At 45.6% G+C, this 19,791-nt stretch overlaps 1 protein-coding gene across 1 annotated transcript in view; it reads left to right on the top strand.

Annotated features, from left to right (window-relative positions):
• The window catches only part of THSD4 (thrombospondin type 1 domain containing 4), a 571,330-nt gene that overhangs the window by 51,335 nt on the left and 500,204 nt on the right, over positions 1 to 19,791 (top strand). Inside the window, exon 3 of the mRNA XM_060097078.1 lies at positions 9,783 to 10,144. Coding sequence (XP_059953061.1) covers positions 9,783 to 10,144 — 362 coding nt within the window. The remainder of the gene's footprint in view (positions 1 to 9,782; positions 10,145 to 19,791) is intronic.

Genomic DNA, 19,791 nt, shown 5'->3' with positions numbered 1-19,791 from the left:
CTATTGCTGTTATACTTCTTTTCTTAGAAGTACATTTCAAATGGAGTCTTCTTAGCATGGATCCCATGTTAGGTAGGTATCGTTCTGTGAATGTTTTCCTGTCTCATATGATAAGCTCCAGGTTGGCCTCAACTTGAATGGCAGAAGTGGCAGGGGTAGGCCAAAAAGCAGGGAATTCGAGGGTGATAAAATCATGTGGCTAGAGCATTTGGGGATTAAGGAAGTAGCAGTATATAGTAAAGGTCCAAAGTCCAGAGGGTAAGCTCAGTTGAGTGCTTTCCTCTGAGTTTCACCTAGAGGTATTCGGGGGCCAGTGATTCTCAAACCAGAGGATGCATTCAAATCACTGGGGAAGCTTGTTTAAAATACATATTCCTGGGCCCCACCCCAGAGCTTTTTATTCACTAGGTTTGGTGTGGGATCCAGGAACTGCGTGTCTCAAATAGACGTGAGGTTGATTATGTGGTGGGTACCTTGTGGGTCACACATGGAGAAACAACACAGGACTAGAACTAGGAGGACGAGGGTACCTCTGTGTTCGTCTCCAGTGTTTGGGTCAGAGTATATACTCAGTACCATAGTGAGCGGATAGAATAGAGTTTGATGTATTTGAGATGATTTACTGTCAGGGTTCACCAACTTGGAGGACACAGGTATTGAGAGAGGGCCTGAGGGCCTGGCAGACAGAGCTGGAATTGGCAGGGCAACCAGACTCACACTTGCTTAGCTTTTGGGTGGCTGTATGTCAGTGGATTTTCCTCTATATGGCACATGCTTTAGCTCAGGCTTGATATTTCTCTTTCCACACATCTCTCTCTCTCTACCTTAACCTCCACTCACTCCTCCCCCTGTTATGGCTTTGTGCAAGTGCATCCTTTTAACTGTTCCTGAAATGCATTGGTGAACTCCCTTATATGTAAACTACGTTGTGGGAGATTCTGACACAATGGTCAAGGCTGAGCATGTTTTACTCCAGTCCAGTCTCCCATGTTTGTGAGATTCTCATATTCATTTTGCAGCTGCCGGCCTTGACATTATGCTGAGAGGAAAGATTAGGTACATGGTTAAGATGTAAGGTTGAATTTGTGTCTCTGAGAAACCATCGTGGAGGTCCTTAATTTAGATCTGGTTTGAGTTTGGAGCTTCTTTATCAAGATGCACCACCTCCCCATGTTCCTGCACAGGTAACAAATGTCCTAGCTGAGCTGCCACTTCTATGTGCTTGCTTTCATGTGCTGTTGGAGTTCCAAAACTTTGCTCTCTGGGCTCAAACTCCAAGGAGTATTTTTGTAATGTTTGCTTTAAGGTGTTGACTTGTTATGTGGCTAAAACAAAACCTCCTTTTCCCATTCTCTTCTAGAATGAGACTTCAGAATGTCAGACTTTGCATGTGACTCGCTTTCTATGAAGAACAGATGGTGGGTTTAATTTTGTAGAAAGAAAATGAGAAATCAGTGAAATCTTACATGATGTCACATTAGTACCAAAACCAAATACATTGAAAACATTTAGAGCTGTTCCTAGCTAGTTACGGATTTACTGATGGCGATGAGAAATTCCCAGAGCTTTCTGTGAGGAGGACTACCACCAACTCTTGGTCTATTCTGTGCCTCCCCCAACCCCCAGCAGTCTGTTCTGAATCTTTCTCCACTTAATCTATTTATTTTTATTTATTGAGCAAGCAATATCGTAACCATGACTGAACTTTTTTAAATTACAAGAAAACTTACCCTGGGTCCAGCTTCAGTAACAGATCGTATGTTTTCATTTTTCCACGTTCCCTTCCAGGCTTTGTTCACGTGCTACAGAATCTTTACATTATTATAATCATGGTATAGTTACAAGTTTGTATTTGGCATTTTTCACTTAGTATTATATTACAGGACTCTTTCCGCATTGCTCTGTATTATTCATGATTATGCTATTTCATTGAGTCATGAAGCTCCAGTTTATTTGACCACCCTTCTATTTTAGTCACATGTGTTCATCTTCCTTAAAAAGATGCTGATGGAATAAAACACAGCCACAATAGCTCAGATTGTTGCTTTTCCAACTCCTCTAAGCCCATTTGCTGTCTGTCCCTGTGATCCTCCTATTCACTTAGCCCATCATGTTTCATGGAGACCTTGGTTCTCTCATTATGCTGACTGTGGTCAACTGTTGTCTCCATATGAATCCTCCAGCCCTGGACCCCCTTAATCCCAAGGCTTCTGCCAAGTCAGGACCACCTTTGGTCATTCCAGTCATTGCTTCCTCTCCAAGTCCTGTGCCAAAGGCAGACCCAGCTTATTTCACACTGTCTTTGTTACCACACTTTATCCATATATCCATATATTTTAATATTTGCACTCATTTAGATACCATTTAGGGTTCTTTACTGCAAGCCACAGAAACTAACATAAGCAATGGGAAATTTATTGGAACCAGCCCAGGAAGCATGTGGGCATTGAGACACTCCAGAGAGCAGCAGGAATGGTCTCAGAGCATAAGCAGTGAGGTCAGAACGAAGGACCCAAAGCCATTTGCAGTCTCTCAGCCACTTTACTGGCGATTCAAATTCCAGGGAGTGTTCAGTTGGCTCACATTGCTTACCTTGGCTTCAGCTGACAGGGTCCCTGAATACATTCCTATCACACTTCATCCAGTGTGGAGGGGTGATTTCCTAGAGGACCCAGGGAAAGGGGAATGATTGCCAGGCTGCCCTACACACACATCCTACCATCAGTATACATTTACAAAAACATCCCTGCCTAACAGTAACTTCCATACAACAGGTCCCACAGTGTTGTTAGTTACAGCATCCCTCTCCCAACCCAAAATCTTAGGGGGATTTTAATCCCCCCTCCAGTTCTACTACAACCTCTTCTTTTGCATGGCCCGAGTTAAATAGGGATGTGACTAGCGTGATTCTCCTACTTCTTTGAATACCTTCCTTTTTTTCTGTCCCCTGACTCATGCCCCACAGTGACTATTTAGAAAAGCATAATATCAAGCAGTCATTTTTCTATGAGGAAGGGGGCTGTTAGAAGGTTTGGAGGATTTTATCCAAAGTACACATTTCCCTTGATCCTAGGCAAGACATATTATAACATCTGGGGAAAAGGCATGGCATGGTATGTGTACTTTGAAAAGTCTTCTCTTTTTAATTCTGTTATCTTGCCTCTACATCCACCCTGCCTCTGTTCTTTAAAACCTCCAGTGGAATGGAGAGAACACCAATTTTATTTGAGGGCTGGATCTGCTTCTTACACATTATAAAACTTCTGATGGGTGATGTAAGTTCTTCCAGTGAAGGGACAAAATTAGAGGTCTTCTATGCTCCTTCTTGGTGACTGGTAGTGTGTTTGACGCTTTACTTCATTATTTCATTTCATTTACCCAACAACACCATCAGAGCTGCATTACAGTCAGTCCTTGGATACGTGGGGGATTGGTTCCAGGACCCCCAGGGATACCAAAACCTGCAGATGCTCAAGTCCTTTATATAAAATGGCATGGTATTTGTGTATAACCTATGTGCATCCTCCCATATACTTTAAATCATGTCTGGATTACTCATAATACCTAATACAATGTAAATGCTATATAAATAGTTCTAAACACAATGTAAATGTTATGTAAATAGTTGCCAAGTCAAGGCAAAATCAAGTTTCGCTTTTTGAAACTCTGGTATTTTTTTTTCTTAATATTTTCAATCCAAGGTTGGTTGAATCTACAGATGTGGAACCCGCAGATATGGAGGGCCAACTGTATTTTCTTTCTTATGTGTATTTTCAAAACCCATGCTTCATCCACTAGGGCACTCTGAACCTCAGTGACCATATCTGCAAAATGGAAGTAAAAATCCTTGAAATGAATCTTGTGAATATCAGATGTAGAGCTTACGTTAAACCAGTTCAGGCAAAGAAAGGAAATTTTTGCTCATCCTAATTACACCTTCTTTCTGTAATCTTCTAGTTTGTCTCTCTCCTTCTTTCAGTGGCAGTTCTTACCTCTTTCCTAGAAGGCTGAAGCCATCCAATGTGAACTTCATCACCCACTCCTTTCCTTACAGCAGAATATTGCTTTTCATAACAGAAGATCAAATATCAATAATTATTTGTTTCAACCTAGTGATATCTGTAAATAGGTCTATTCTCTAATACTGTTCTACTTCTTGGTATTTTTTTCACTAATGAATATATTATGGAGAGGAGTCCAATTTAACAGGTATAAATCTACCAATACCTCATTCTAACAGGTAAGTTGTAATCCATTGCTTGGCTGGATTAGATTTGGGAGGATTGAACCAAGCTCCTATTCATGGACATTTAGGTTGTTTCCAGATATTTTTGGTTTTGTTCTTACAAAAAGTAATGCAATAAAAGTTTTTCTATATACAGCTTTATGCACCAGTTTTGAGTGTATCTATAGGGTGAACTACTGAAAGTAGAGCTGCTGGGCTAAAGGGTATGTACATTTCAAATTTGGTAGGTATTGCAAAGTTCCCTCCAAAGAAGTGCCCCAGTTTAGACTCCCATCAGCAGGGAACATTCTTGCCATATCAGTATTGTCAAACTTTATAATCTTTGCTAATCTAATAGAGATAAAATGGAACTCTGTTGTTATAGTTTGCATTTATTTGATTATATGTGATGTTATACAGTTTTCATATATGTATTGTATTTATTTTCCTGCTGTACTAGTCAGCCTGGGCTGCTATAACAAAATACCATTGACGGGGTGGCTTAAACCACAGGAATTATTTCTCACCATTCTGGAGGCTGGGAAAAGTCCAAGATCCAGGTGCTGGCAGCTTTGATTCCACAGTGGGGACTCTTTTCTTGGATTGAAGATGGCTGGCTTTTCACTATGTCCTCACATGGTGGAGAAAGAGAGAGAGAGTTCTGGTCTTTCTTCCTCTTCTTATAAGGATACGAATCCCATCAGGGGGTCCCATCCACCCGACATCATCTAAACCTAATTAACTCCCAAATGCCCTACCTCTAAATACTATCACATTGGGGTTAGGGCTTCAAGACGTGAACCTTGAGGGGACACAGACATTCAGTCCATAACAACTGTAAACTCCCCATTCAAAGTAGGTTCCCTTTGAACCTACTTCCATTGGGTTGTTTGTCTTTTTCTTACTGATTTGTTAGAACTCTTTAAAAATGAAAGAAATCAGCAGTTTGGGGGTCATTTGAGAAGCGCTTCGTGTTTTCTGCTTCAGTCTTTACATGTCGTGTGTGTCTTGGGGAAGGGATAACAGGCTGGCAGTTGACACGGCTTTGAGTTTCTATTATTTGTTGGTTTTTGTCTCTCAGCATGATTTATTCTTTGGTTTTGCTGTTTGTCACTGACTAACTGAGGTCCTGTGAGTTAGTCCTAATTTTAGGAATATTATGTCCAGAACACTTGGAATTTTTCCCATCCTGCCGCCCAGAAAACTCCGTGACCATCAGAAAGGAAGGAGGGAAGAGGGTCATTAGGAGGACTGGGAAGGCATAGAGGGCGGATGGGAGGTTGGTGGAACTGGGAGGCTGACACGCAAAGCTGTCCTCCCTTTATTTTTTCTTTGATATTTCTTCCTTTCTTTCTCTGCATTTCCCTCCTTCCTTCCTTTCTGTTTCTCTTTTTTTCCCCTGGCTATGTACTATAAAAATACAATTCTGGAACATGGGGTTGGATTCCCACCATGGGGACTGATATGGAATTTCAAGTCACTCACCATAATTCAACTTTATAAATTAGAGGATTCTTATGAATAGAATAGGATGGAATGTGGTTTCATGTTTTCCTTCCCTAGGGACCCTGCCCAGTTTGGCAATAGGAAACTAAATTAAGGGTGGGATTAGTTCTAGGAAGTGGATTTTTAGTCTAGCTGCAGGTCTAAGCCAAATATTATAGACAGTGCCTTAGTTATCTATGTTCATGTGCAATCAGGAAGTGGTGGGTAACTGAAGTCCCCAAATGTGCCAGAAACATACTTCTGCCTTTGTTTGTTTATTCTGATTATCCTCCTACTAGACTAACAAAGTGGATTTATTACTACTCATTTTACTCTTCTGTTTTCCATCAACAACATAGGCAGGGAGGCAACATGCTGCATGAAAAAAAAATGCTAGAGTAGGTGTTAGGAGACCTCAATTTTAGTCCTGTCGGTGCCCCTCACTAGACTGAGACATGGGCAAGTTATACAGCTTCTCAGGGCCCCAGTTTCTTCCTGTAAAAGGGACAAAATAACCAACCTTCCAGGGTGGCTCAGGGGCCCTGTAAAGTGTGACCTGGAGCTCGTGGTGCCTATGTCATAGAGCCCGTCCCCACGCATGTGAGCTGTTTGCACAGTACCCGGCACAGAGAAGGAGCCCAACAAATGCCTGTCTGCTTTTCTTCCTTGTCCTGGAAGTACCAACAGATTGTATTAGTTTCCTAGGACTGTCGTAACAAATAACCACAAACTTGGTGGCTTAAAGCAACAGAAATTTATTCCCTCACAATTCTGGAGGCCTGAAGTTCAAAATCATGGTGTTGGGCTTCCCTGGTGGCGCAGTGGTTGAGAGTCCGCCTGCCGATGCAGGGGACACGGGCTCGTGCCCCGGTCCAGGAAGATCCCACATGGCCGCAGAGCGGCTAGGCCCGTGAGCCTGCGCGTCCGGAGCCTGTGCTCCGCAACGGGAGAGGGCACAACGGTGAGAGGCCCACATACAGAAAAAAAAAAAAAAAAAAAAAAAAAAATCACGGTGTTGCCAGGGCTATGCTCCTTCCAGTAAGTAGGGGAGAATCCTCCTTGCTTCTTTCAGCTTGTGGTGGCTCCCAGCCTGTGGCTGCAGCACCCCCGTCTCTGCCTCTCTGGTCACATGGCCTTCTCCTCTGTGTCTTCTAAGGACACTTGTCATTGGATTTAAGGGCCACCCAGAAAAATGTTCTCATCTCAAGACGCTTAACCTAATTACATCGACATTGACTCTTTTTCCAAATAAGGCCACATTTACAAGTTCTGGGGGTTAGGGTGTGGACATATACCTTTTGGGGAAGGCGACCATTCAGCCCACCACACACACTCTAGGGATTACTCTATATATCAAGACTATGGCCTGATTCGGCACATTTTTTTTTACAGTCACCCAGCGAATCCACCATCGGTTTGATATTAATAAATCAGGGTATGTCAGGGAGGAGAAAAAAGAACAAAAGCTTGGTTTTTGTTTGCTGTGTTTTGTTTTATATTTATAACCCTTCTCTCCTGGGTTCCCAATTTAGCAGTGATGAGTGGAGTGTATTTGCTATTTGTGCGCCCATCTTCCTGCCTGCTGCTCACATACTGGTGGTCAGGAAACTGCAGCCCTCCTGTCACAGAACCTTCTGTCCTGCCCTCGCTCCACTGCATCTCCCGCTGGCTCCACTCACATGACCCCTGACCACTCGCCGTGGCTCTCTGAACATGGCGCCCACAGACTGGCGGGCTGACATCCAGCTCTGGGTTTAAACCTCTGATTAGATGCTTGTTTGCTTCCTGGACTCCTCAGCTCTCTCACTCATCCTTCCAGTAGTCACTCCCTGAACCTTCAGGAACCCAGCTTAAGCTATCAAGGTCATGCAGAGACCCCTCTGTGCCCTGGAATGTATTGAAGGAAGGTGGCCCCAATTAAACAAGCCCCATGGCTTCAGGGTAACTGAGTACCTGGGGGCAAGGACTCTACCCTGGAGCTGAGCCTTGCAAGGCTTTTAGTGACTATAGTCACTAAAAGTCACCATTACAGTGGTGGCTTACTCTTTCTGAGCTCTCACCTCAGGTTCCTGGGGGGGGGTCTCCTCATCCACACCACCCTCTGAAGTAATCTTAGCTCCATGTCTCATTCCCATGTGCTGTGAAGGAGTTCAGCCTTATTGGGTTTGTTCCACACAAAGGGGAAGACAATCCCTGTACCTTCTCACCTCTCAGGGGTATCATGGGGACAGAGGAGTGTAACTGTGAAAGGTCTTCAAGCTCTTGGACCAAACAATGCTGATGAATCCCAATATCTAAAAAAAAAAAAAAAAAAGCCAAGGTAATCTGGAGGCAATTACGCATGTCAGATGGAAGCCTGAGGTTCACTGAAAAACCCACATTTTTTTTTGAATTTTATTTTATTTTTATACAGCAGGTTCTTATTAGTTATCTATTTTATACATATTGGTGTATATATGTCAATCCCAATCTCCCAATTCGTCCCATCACCACCCCCCCTCCACCCCCTGCCACTTTCCCCCCTTGGTGTCCATACCTTTGTTCTCTACATCTCTGTCTCTATTTCTGCCTTGCAAACCGGTTCATCTGTACCATTTTTCTAGATTCCACATATATGCGTTAATATACGATATTTGGAAAAACCCACATTTTTTAAGGAAAGTCATAGTGTTACTCGGTGTCCCAAGGGTAGGAAGGACATTCCAGGGGAAGGATCCAAGAGCAGCTGTCTGCTGGGGGGAGAGCAGGCAGTGCTGGAGCTGCAGGTATTGGAGGCTGGGGAGACTTGAGTCCAAACTCTGCTGCAGCCACATGACTAGGGTAGGTCACAGGTCTGTGAAGCTCAGGTGGGAAACCTCATCTCTGAAAGGTGAGAATGGTTGTAACCAGGGCTGCTGTGAGGACTAGAAATTACACGCGTTATCTGGCACCAAGTGGGTGCCTGAATAATTACAGCTCTTTTACCATGATTCCTTCTCTGAGGACTTCTCAAGCCCCACCCCACGGAGACAGGCAGCCAGTTCCCCCGGGGGAGCCTCCCTAGGCTTGTCCTAGCTACGTAAAGCTCTTTGCTGCTGGGCCAGGCTATTCGTGCAACCTGGGGTGCTTTTCTCCTTGTCCTCAGGACCTAGCTCAACAATGGTATATACCTGGTGCTCAGAGCCTGTCTGCACCATGAAGGAACACAGTGTACCCACGCTTAGCAACCTGCTTGGCATGGTAGATCTCTGTGAAATGACCAGTTAAGTGAATGGGGGTGTAGAGTCACCCTTGGGATAGAACTTTAAAACTTTCTGACGTTTTTAATCTCCTGATTCATCTTGGAAGCAGGAAAGGTTATCATTATGGGTTTAACAAGTATGTGTTTAGTGCCAGCTGTCTGCTTTGCACGTGGACATCCTGACTTAAATCTCCTTACAGCCCTGTGAAATAGGTAGGTACCATCCCTCTTTAGAACACAGAGCGCTTCAGAAACCTCCCAGTCACACTAATAGAAGAGGTGGCAGGGGTGTGACTTCAGGCATCTGGTTCTAGAGCAGGGACTCTAAACCCTGGAGTTGTGTTGCCTTTACTGCATGGAGACACTGGGACATGGCCTCCTCAGAGGCTTAAGGGAAGCCCTGTCCTTCTAGCCTGGACCCTAAGGACCAGAGGGGTAAGCCTCAGGAGGTGAGGGCACCACACTGAGCTCTCCAAGGCCATGGCCCCCAAAGCCAGGACCACATACAATTTTGCTGAGCCCTATGCACTCCGGCCTTTGTGTGTCCCTTCCTTTATTAAAATACATGTATATGTGTGTGTATATATGTATATACACACACGCACACATATATATGTATCTATATGTATACACATACGCTATATATACTCATTCATTCTATTTTATGACTGCGTCTGCGTCTGTATGAAGACGAGTATAACCCAGGCTGGATTCTATTTTGTTTCTCAGATTTTAACACAGGCCCTGTGCCAACTTGTGCCTAATGGATAAGCCTTTCGGGTTATCCAGAGCCTCTGCGAATGAAGCAGGAGCGGATATTGCGGTCCCCTAACCGGCCGCTTGTCTCCACAGGTCCCGCAGCGGATGGCGGTGGCCGAGGACGCTCCCGAGGACGGCGGTGGCGGCGCCCCGGGCGTGTGGGGCGCCTGGGGCCCCTGGTCCGCCTGCTCGCGCAGCTGCAGCGGCGGCGTGATGGAGCAGACGCGACCCTGCCTGCCCGGCTCGTATCACGCACGCGGCGCACCGCCGCCCGCAGCCCCCGCGCGCGCCTTCGCAGGCCACGTGGTGTCAGCCGTGCGTACGTCGGTGCCGCTGCACCGGAGCCGCGAGGAGCCACGCGCCCCCGCCAGCCTCAACTCCAGCCGCCAGGGTCCGGCGCAGCGAGGCAGCCGGCACCCGCAGGCCCGGGGCCGCGAACCCACAGCGGAGAGAAGGTACAGGCCCTCCCGGCCCCCGCCCGCCCGCCCGCCACCATCCCTGTCCCTGACCCTGCCCGGATGTGCCGCGCGCGCGCGCGCTGCTCTTCATCCTAGATTGCGCGGTTAATGCCTTGCTTCTGCCAGAGGGGGAGGAATTCTCGGCTCCACAGATCTCCTTCCATCCTTTGATTTATTTTGCAGCCGTTTAAAGCGTTGAGGCCACTCCCACCCCCTCTGTGATTCTGAATTGCCTTCAAAGTGAAGCTGAGTTTCAGAATGCCCTTAGGCTCAACCTTAGGGAGGCCCCGCGGAGGGTTGAAAGAAAGAGCTACCTGGAGCCGGGAGACATCTGTCCTTGTGCTCCCCTAGTGCTGGGGGACAGGGAGATTCCTGGCCGCAGGATGTGTGGATTTGAGCTGAGGACACAAAACAAGGGGCCTTTTAACCCAAGAGCTGACATGAGTTTGGAATCCTTGAACAAGTTAAGTGTCTGGAGTCTAACTTGCTCCCAGGCTGTAGGTTTCAGGATTCTATGAACTTTTCTACAAAGTTTCTCCAAAGTATTTTGAGTGAACACACAACTTTGAGGATGTGTCTAATTAAAGACCTGGACATTTTTTGTAGTCTTAATAAAATATGAACTCCAGAAATGGCATACTGGCATCAGAATAGTTGTTTAGCTCTCAAAAGCCTCGGGTGGCTAGGTTAGCATAAATATGCCAAAGTAGACAGTGCCCATGGAAAGGTAGGAATATAGAGGCTGGGAAGAGCTTGTCAGTGAATTAATCAACCAACATTGACAGATTATTCAGCATCCATTCAGCAGTATTTGTTGTGCGCCCGAAGTCCATGATAGATTCTGAGAGAATATTCATATGAAAGCAGTAACAATAACAACAAACATTTACAGGAAGAACAAAAAGTGTAAGCTGTGCTCGCTGTGCTTAAGAAATACATAATTTAGTGGCTAAGCCAAGTTAATGCCCATCCCAAGCAGGGCACGAACATATCCGGTGGGCGGCCTTGCAGTTCAGACATTAGCACCGATGGCCCCCCTTCCCCACTGTGGCTAACGCTGCCTGAATCCTTCTCAGCTGCCAGCCACCTGGAGGTGGAGAGGAGGTGCAACCCATCCACCCTTGCCAGCCACACACACTCTCTTGACCTGGTCATTGGGAGTTTGGAGAGAGAGGATCATTTCACAGAGAAAGTGCTTTGGCCGAATTCTGAATGATAAATCAAATCTGAGTTGATAGAAGGGAGAGTTCTGAGGACTGGCATGGCATGTCAGTGGAAGAATAAAAGAGAGACCACCTGGGAGAGGATGATTCCTTCGTTCTCTCTTCCTGCGTATAGACCCGAGGACCCCCCAACGTCACTCTGGGACTGAGGGGCTGCTACTTTTAAAGCCAAGGGTTTGACATGTGTTTTCTCTCTTCATCCTGACCACAACCCCATAATAACATAGCTCCCCAGTCCCTTATCTGAAATGCGTATGGCCAGTGCATTTTAGAATTCAGAACTGTTCAGAGTTTAGAAAGGTATTGTTAGGGCATATTTCACATGTTAATGACATTCCTTCCGTGGCATGGGCAGCATCCCATCATCAAACACATTATTACTGCTGCAGTGAAACATACGAATGTTCACATCAGCTAGGATAAAATAAAAGACCATAAAAAGCTTTGTGTCTGTTAAGGTCAGGTTTGCTGCCCAATTAGTTTTGCCACCAAACTGAGAAAAATGTAACAAGAAAAGGAAAGACAAGGGACGTCCCTGGTGGTCCAGTGGTAAAGAATCCGCCTTCTAATGCAGGGGACGCGGGTTTGATCTCTGGTCAGGGCTCTAAGATCCCACATGCTGCGGGCAACTAAGCCCACGCGCCACAACTATTGAGCTCCTGTGCCTCAACTAGAGAGCCTGTGTGTTGCAAACTACAGAGCCCACACGCCCTGGAGCCGGTGCGCCACAACTAGAGAGAGAAAGCCTGCACGCTGCAACTAGAGAGAAGCCCGAATCTGCAACGAAGAGACCGCATGCTGTAAGGAAAGATCCTGCATGCCTCAACGAGGACCCCGTGTGCCGCAACTAAGACCTGACACAGCCAAAAAGATAAGGAAAATAAATAAATTAAAAAAAATAAATATTAAGGAAAGGAAAGACAAAAACTTGGTTTTCAAAACTTTTGGTTTCAGAACTGCAGATTTATAACAGCTAAAGTTTATTGAATGCCTGTTCTGTACCAGGCACTGTTCTTGTCCCTTTGCACTGACAGCCCTGTGAGATAGATGCTAATATCATCCACATTGTAGAGGTGAGGAAACAGAGGCCCAGAGAAGGGGAGTAACTTGCCCAAGGCCACACAGCTAGTCTGCGAAGAGTTAGGATTGGAACCCAGGCAGTCCTGGCTCTAAGGACCTAATGAAGTATTGTTACACATGAGGCTCTAAGGCCCTAGGAGGTTAAATGACTGCTCAGATTCCTAGAGCCATGGGAAAGCTGAGATTTGAAGGTGCTGCTGATTCCCAGATCCCTGGAGTACGAGGGACTTCTCTTCCAGCCTCTGTGGTTGAGAGCCAACCTAGGAGAGCTGCCTAGGGAACAGGCTCAAGTTGGCTGCAGGCCTGGGCTGCAGACATTCCAGCCCATGTGTTTTGGCAGCAGGAATTTTTTTTTCTTTTAATTTATTGACAAGGGGCCAGTTACTGTTTACTATGAAGTTCTTACAAGTTTCTATCATGCTCTTGTAATTTGACAGTTTTAGATGAAACACTCCAAATATTAGCCTGGAAGACCTGCACTGCTGACAAATGTCGAGCTCTTCCTGGCTGATGAAAATCACATTTGCTTATATTTATTAGTCATTAGGAACATGCATAGTTTATGTGACCCCAGAAGAAATGTCAGTGTGTTCTCTGGATGGCTGTCTGCCCCACTGTCTGTTTCAGGTTTGAGATTTGAGGCGAAGGCTATCGGGAGCTTATATGTTTAAGAAACTGTTACGTTGTTATACTAGGCAACTGAAAACCTAATTGGAGCCAGATAACAAATAAAACAAAATAATTCAACCTTCTAACAAATATTTATTAAGCATCTACTATGTTGTAAGGCCCTGGACAGACACAAAGGTATAAAAACCAGGTGAGGGATCCTCCAGGCTCTTACTGACAGGCTAGAGCAACTGTTGGCAAACTTAACTATTTTTTGAAGCATAAGAGTCCTTTCTGCAAAATCAGCCTTAGGTAGAGGCTCAGTCTGTCACACAGACAAAAGCTGAGCTGCTCTGGTGGAAGCCTCAGAGGCATTGCTATGGAAACCCAGGATCTAGATCCAAATGCAGCAATGGTTTTCAACCTTGGTTGACCATCAGAATCCTTTGCCCATCTTTTAGAAGTCTTGACACCCTGGTCACATCCCAAGTGAACATCTGGTTCTCTAAGGGTTGTGCTTGAAGATTTATGTAATTCCAGTCCAGCCAAGGTTGGGAGCCATTGATCTGGAAGTATCTCTTTGGAACTTCAAGGTTCTGTGGAAAGTAATTTGGGAATCAGTCTTGTCCAGCAGAATTTTCCAAGTTTGGCAAGAATGTATCAGAATTACTTGCAGTGGGGTGGGGAGGCTTGTTAAAAGTAGAGTTGCCCAGTCTCCACTATCTCCCCTGCCTGATGGGGATTCTGTTCTGTAGATTTGTACTGTGACCTCGGTAGCTTTATTTTAAATGATTCTGATATGCTCCAGAGTTTGAGAACCACTGCTCTAGGAGGTTGGAAAAGGCATGTGTGTAAATGCCTTCCAGATAAGGCAGTGGGCTGAAATAGTAATCGTAATGATAATGGCTACCATTTTGGATCATTCTCATATACAGGCACTATGTCAAATGCACTGTAACATTTACAGTTCACACAGCCCTATGAGGCCGATGCGGATATTCACATTTTACAGATGAGGAAGCAGACTCGGAGGAATGAAGTGACTCACTCAAGATCACCCACTTCAGAAGCAACAGAACCAGGGTTTGAAGTAGGTCTGTCAGAATCCAGCACTAAAGTTCTTTTCTCTGAAATGAGTATTTTTGAAGTGGGTATTTTGAAAGTGAGGCTGCTCGCTTCCAGCAGGTGTGGTCCAGAAAAGCTGCTCGGAGGTTGGATAGCTTGAGACACGTCTTGAAAAGTGTATGGGATTTGGTAGTCAAGGTTTAAAATGAACTGCATCTCTTCCTTGCATTGTTCAGCTCTCTTACCCAGGGAAATCTTTGCATCTAGTCTTGGGTACCAGGGCAGTTCAAAAAAAAATTGGAAGCCATGGTCCTTGTCCTTGACAATGAGGTAGTGGATAAGTGGCAAACTCACAAAACACTGCAAGGGCCAGAAAACAGTAGACATGTGGCCAGAGTTCAGGAAGATGGGAAATCTTTGTGGGATGGAACAGTCAGGGAATACTGCACAGAACAGGTAGGATTTGAACCTAACCTTGATGAATAAATAGAATTTACTTGGCTGGAATAGATCTGGAAACTTCTTGAGTCCACTTGCTCCCACATCAGACTTTTGTCTCATTAAAACACGCACATTAACACTCTAAAAAACCTTAGAAGTCATGTCAGTACTGATTGGAGCTCTCCCAAGGATCCTAAAGTTATTTAAGCTCTCTGAACCTCAGGGGCTTCATCTTTCAAATAGGATAATAATACTATCTATCATATAGGATTGTTGAGTAATTAAATGAAATAATATATTGTCTGGTCCATAGTAGGTGCTCAATAAATTGTAGCTTTAATGCCATTATAAATTTAGAGGCTGAGCGGTAGCGCGTTGGAGAGTTCCCGTTAGAACTTATTCTGCAGGGAGGATCAGGTGGAGAACTAGGACCACAGAGGAAGACAGGGAGTCGGGAACTGAGGACTAGTCCAGGAGGGCAGGACTCTGGGCAGCACAGCCTGGGTGCAGCCAGGATCCCAGGGCCTGGGCACCCTTCCCTGTGCCCTTTCCTGATGTAGCCTGCTTGGAAAAGGCCTCCACAACGGTGGCCTTCCCTGGGATTTCGTCAGAGCAGTGGCAGCCTGGGGAGGCTCAGGCCTGGGGGACTGCAGCCTGCAGGTCTTAGCCAGCAGATTCCAGAAAGATTGCACCAAGTCCTACCTCTCTCCATGTCCAAGGCTGTGTCCCTGGGATGGCTAAAGGGAGAGGGGTGGGCGGGGGAGGCATTTAGGTGAGTCGGGCAGCAGTGCAGCAACTCACACCTGTGATATTAAAGACACTCCTCAGTAGGAGAGGCTTCCCCCTCGATTTCTGGAAAAGGGTACCCGCAGACTGGAGGGAGGCCCAAGGAGCCCCTGCTATGGTAGGACCTTCCCTTTTGTAATTCCTGAAATGTCTAGTGACAGCAGCACCCAAAGAGAGGTCCTGCTGTCCGGAGTTCAAGTATGTAAGCTTACAGAACCTGTTGTAAATACCTGCTGGCCAGTTTCATTCAGCTTCCACAAAGACAGGAGATGAGAGCAGCGTCCACTACTCTTTGAGGACCACTTCAGGTACCTTTGTCAGCGCTTTCGTTGCCAAAGAGCCCGCTAACAGGCAGACATTCCTCCCCGTGGGCTTCCTCGTGAGCCAGTTTTCCTGATCATGATGCGTGTGAACCAGCTGGGGAATCTGGGGAATGGGATGCTTGATGGCTTTAATTCAGAGATGTTCCAGATGGGGAACGCCCTCCCCCAGTGGGCATTGCCAAGTCGAAAACTGTCATCTGCTGGAGACCATTGTAGGAGCCTGGGGCTGAGAATTCACAGCTGTGAAAATCATGGTCATTGTTTCCATTGGGTGGAGTGTGTCATATCCCTCAGGTGTGAGAAAGAGGTTGTAGAGGGTAGGCTTCCCAGAGCCTCCGAGCAAGTAGAGTGAAGTTTCCTTTGGGAGGTAGTCTGGCTGGATCAGCCATTCTGTTGCCCAGGCTGTGCAGACTGCGCTCAGCAGCAGTTTGTGGTCAGTTCTCAGTTATTTTTTTTTTCTTTAAAATATTGGTCTTTATTTGTTGTCGGTCTTTTAACCAGACCTTCTGATGACAGGGGGCAACGGGAGCTAACCCATCCTGAGAGGCTGCAGATTGCATGCCGGTGAAGAGCTCAGCTCTGCTGTTGACGGGTCTGGGTTCTCTGCCCAATTCTGCCCCTTGCTTGCTGTGTGTCCTGCTGACACCGCTTAACTTTTCCCTGATGATGATAATAACACACCTGCTTTGTTGGGTTGCTGTGAATTGGATAATTCATACAGAGTGTTTAGCATAGTGCAGGGGCTACTCATAAGCCCTCAGTAAAGGTGTCAGAATGCCTTCCACATGCCAGGCACATTGGCAGGCGTTTTATATGTGGCATTTTATCATATCTTCATCCCAGTTTTGTGTGGCAGACTTATATTGTTCCATTTGTGGTAGACAAACTCGAGGGTCGAAGAGAAAATGTCAAGTTCAGGGTCACACAGAAGGAAGGCAAGAGAATCAGGGTTTAAACCCATCTGTACTTACCATGTTCATCTCAGACTTGCCCTTCTAGAGAGCCGTTTTCAAAGTTAAAGGTAACACTCACGAATTAAGCTAAGTTCGGTAAACTAATACTTCTCTGTTTGAGATGAAAAACAAAAATTTTCTCCAATATTTACCCCATATATAACATGGACATAGATATAGATGATATAGATATAGATATAGATGTAGTAACACTGAAACCATCTTCACCATGAACTCCAAAGTCTGTGTGGGATCCCAGGAGAAATAGCAACTAGGCACAGTCAACAGCTGGCCATGCAAAACTTTCACATGAAGGTATTTGCTTTTAAAGGCTGCCTCTGGATCCCAGGGCTTAATTAATAGAGATGACCTGGGCATTACGTTGTTGTGTTTAGTTTTCATTTTAATTCAGTCACCGTTCCTTGTGTATTTGCTGTGACCCAGGCCCTGTGCTAAACACAGAAGGGATAGACAGGTGAAGGAGGTGTGGTTTTCAAGGACCTCCACGCCTAATAAGGAAACAGCTCAGGGGTAACCACCAGAATGCAGTGTAGTGAGTATTCTACCTGTGGGGTGAGCAGAGGGCTGTGGGAACACAGAGGTGGAGCTAATTCTTGGGGAATTCAGATGACTTGGTTGGTGGAAGTCCTTCCTTGCAGGGTGAGTTCGTATTACTCAGGGGGGAAAGAGCTGGGGAGTACTTGGTGTGGATGGGAGATGGCAGCGGTTTGGTGACACAAGAGGAACAAGAAAGTCTCCTTGTCCTCAAGGAGTGCATGCTGGCGGGGTGGGAGAGGAAGACAAGCAAACAGACATTTACAAGACCAAGTGCTCTCCTAAGAGAGATGCTCAGGGTGTGAGGAAGGAAGGGAGGGGAAGGAGGAGGGAGCCAGAGAAGGCTTCACAGAAGCAGTGATGACTGAGCTGAGCTCTGAAGAAGAAGGATTTTAGCAGAGAGGAGGGCATTCCCCAAAAAATCAAACTGCGAGGGCTGACCCCTGGAGGCATGGTGAGCCTGTCATGTTCTGGAAGTTCTAAATGGTCTGATGGGGCTGGAGCACAGGCTGTATATGAAAGCGTGTGCAAGCGAGACCAGGAAAGTCCACAGGCTCCTTTCCAAGGAGGGATTATTAAGCAGTCCTAAGGGGATTGAAATAGAATTTCTTCGAGAGAGGCAGACCCCGTAAACATGGATAACCAACACTTTTTCATCTTAAAGCAAGATGATGTCTCCATTGTATAGTTGGTCTAAATCTCTTCTTAATGCCCTTGTGATTTTACAAGTATTTGGCTCTGCTACCCTCCTCCCCCAGCCCCGTCTCAGTAAAGCTCATGAAGCTGGGGTTTACTGCCTGGGAGCTTGGACTTGATCCTCTAGTTTTGCAGTAGGTGTTTTAGTTTCCTATTGATGCTGTAACACTGACCACAAATTTGGTGGCTTAAAACAGCCCAGATTTATTCTCTTACAGTCTGGAAGTCTAAAATCACAGTGTCGGTAGGGCTATGTTCCTTCTCGGGGCTTCAGGGGAGGATTTGTTTCCTTCCCTTTTCCAGCTTGTGGAGTCGGCCTGCCTTCCCTGGCCCGAGGGCTTTTCCTCCCATCACTCCACCCTCGTGCCTCTGTCATCTCACCTTCTCTAACTCTTATCCACCCGATCTCCTCCTTATAAGGACCCTTGTGATTACATGGCACCCACTCAGATAATCCAGGATAATCTCCTCATTTCAAAATCCTTAATCACATCTGCAAAATCCCTTTGCTACTTAAGGTAACATTCACGGGGTTCCAGGGATTAGGATGTGGGCATCTTGGGGTTGGGGAGGGGGGAGCATTATCCAGCCTACCATAATGTACTTGTGTTTGGGGGGGTCTTAAGAATACCGTAGTAATAGGACAGTTTCTGTGCTAGCAGGACCACCAGCCATTTCCCCACATCATGTCTGGTAATCGTCTATGGGAAATTCAGCAGTGCCATTTCCCAGTAAAAAGAAGAGGGAAAACCACGCATTCCCCATTGCACTCTTCTGTGCTCTGCTTTGGACATGCAGTGCTAATCAAGGACAGTGATAATGAAGTTAAAGATAATAGACGCCCAAGGCAGCTGGCGTAGAATAAAGAACTCTGTATTCCATTCCAGAGTCCAGGGTCCAGTCCCCAGCTCTCACGAACACTTTGATCTTGGGGAAGTCACCTCATTTCTCTGAGCCTTAGTTTACATGTTTGTAAAACAAAGGGATTTTATCCATTCATTAAGGTCTCTTGCCTGATTTTTTTTTTTACATCTTTATTGGAGTATAATTGCTTTACAATGGTGTGTTAGTTTCTGCTTTATAGCAAAGTGAATCAATTATACATAAACATATGTTCCCATATCTCTTCCCTCTTGCGTCTCCCTCCCTCCCACCCTTCCTATCCCACCCCTCTAGGTGGTCACAAAGCACCGAGCTGATCTCCCCGTGCTATGCGGCTGCTTCCCACTAGCTATCTATTTTACGTTTGGTAGTGTATATATGTCCATGCCACTCTCTCACTTTGTCACAGCTTACCCTTCCCCCTCCCCATATCCTCAAGTCCATTCTCTAGTAGGTCTGTGCCTTTATTCCTGTCTCACCCCTAGCTTCTTCATGACATTTTTTTTTCTTAAATTCATATATATGTGTGAGCATACGGTATTTGTCTTTCTCTTTCTGACTTACTTCACTCTGTATGACAGACTCTAGGTCCATCCACCTCATTACAAATAGCTCAATTTCGTTTCTTTTTATGGCTGAGTAATATTCCATTGTATATATGTGCCACATCTTCTTTATCCATTCATCCGATGTTGGACACTTAGGTTGTTTCCATCTCCGGGCTATTGTAAATAGAGCTGCAATGAACATTTTGGTACATGACTCTTTTTGAGTTATGGTTTTCTCAGGGTATATGCCCAGTAGTGGGATTGCTGGGTCATATGGTAGTTCTATTTGTAGTTTTTTAAGGAACCTCCATACTGTTCTCCATAGTGGCTGTACCAGTTCACATTCCCACCAGCAGTGCAAGAGTGTTCCCTTTTCTCCACACCCTCTCCAGCATTTATTGTTTCTAGATTTTTTGATGATGGCCATTCTGACTGGTGTGAGATGATATCTCATTGTAGTTTTGATTTGCATTTCTCTAATCA

Source organism: Mesoplodon densirostris, chromosome 4 (genome assembly GCF_025265405.1).
Source record: "Mesoplodon densirostris isolate mMesDen1 chromosome 4, mMesDen1 primary haplotype, whole genome shotgun sequence".
In the NCBI taxonomy this organism is placed as follows: domain Eukaryota; kingdom Metazoa; phylum Chordata; class Mammalia; order Artiodactyla; family Ziphiidae; genus Mesoplodon; species Mesoplodon densirostris.
This window is presented reverse-complemented; position numbering and strand designations above follow the sequence as displayed.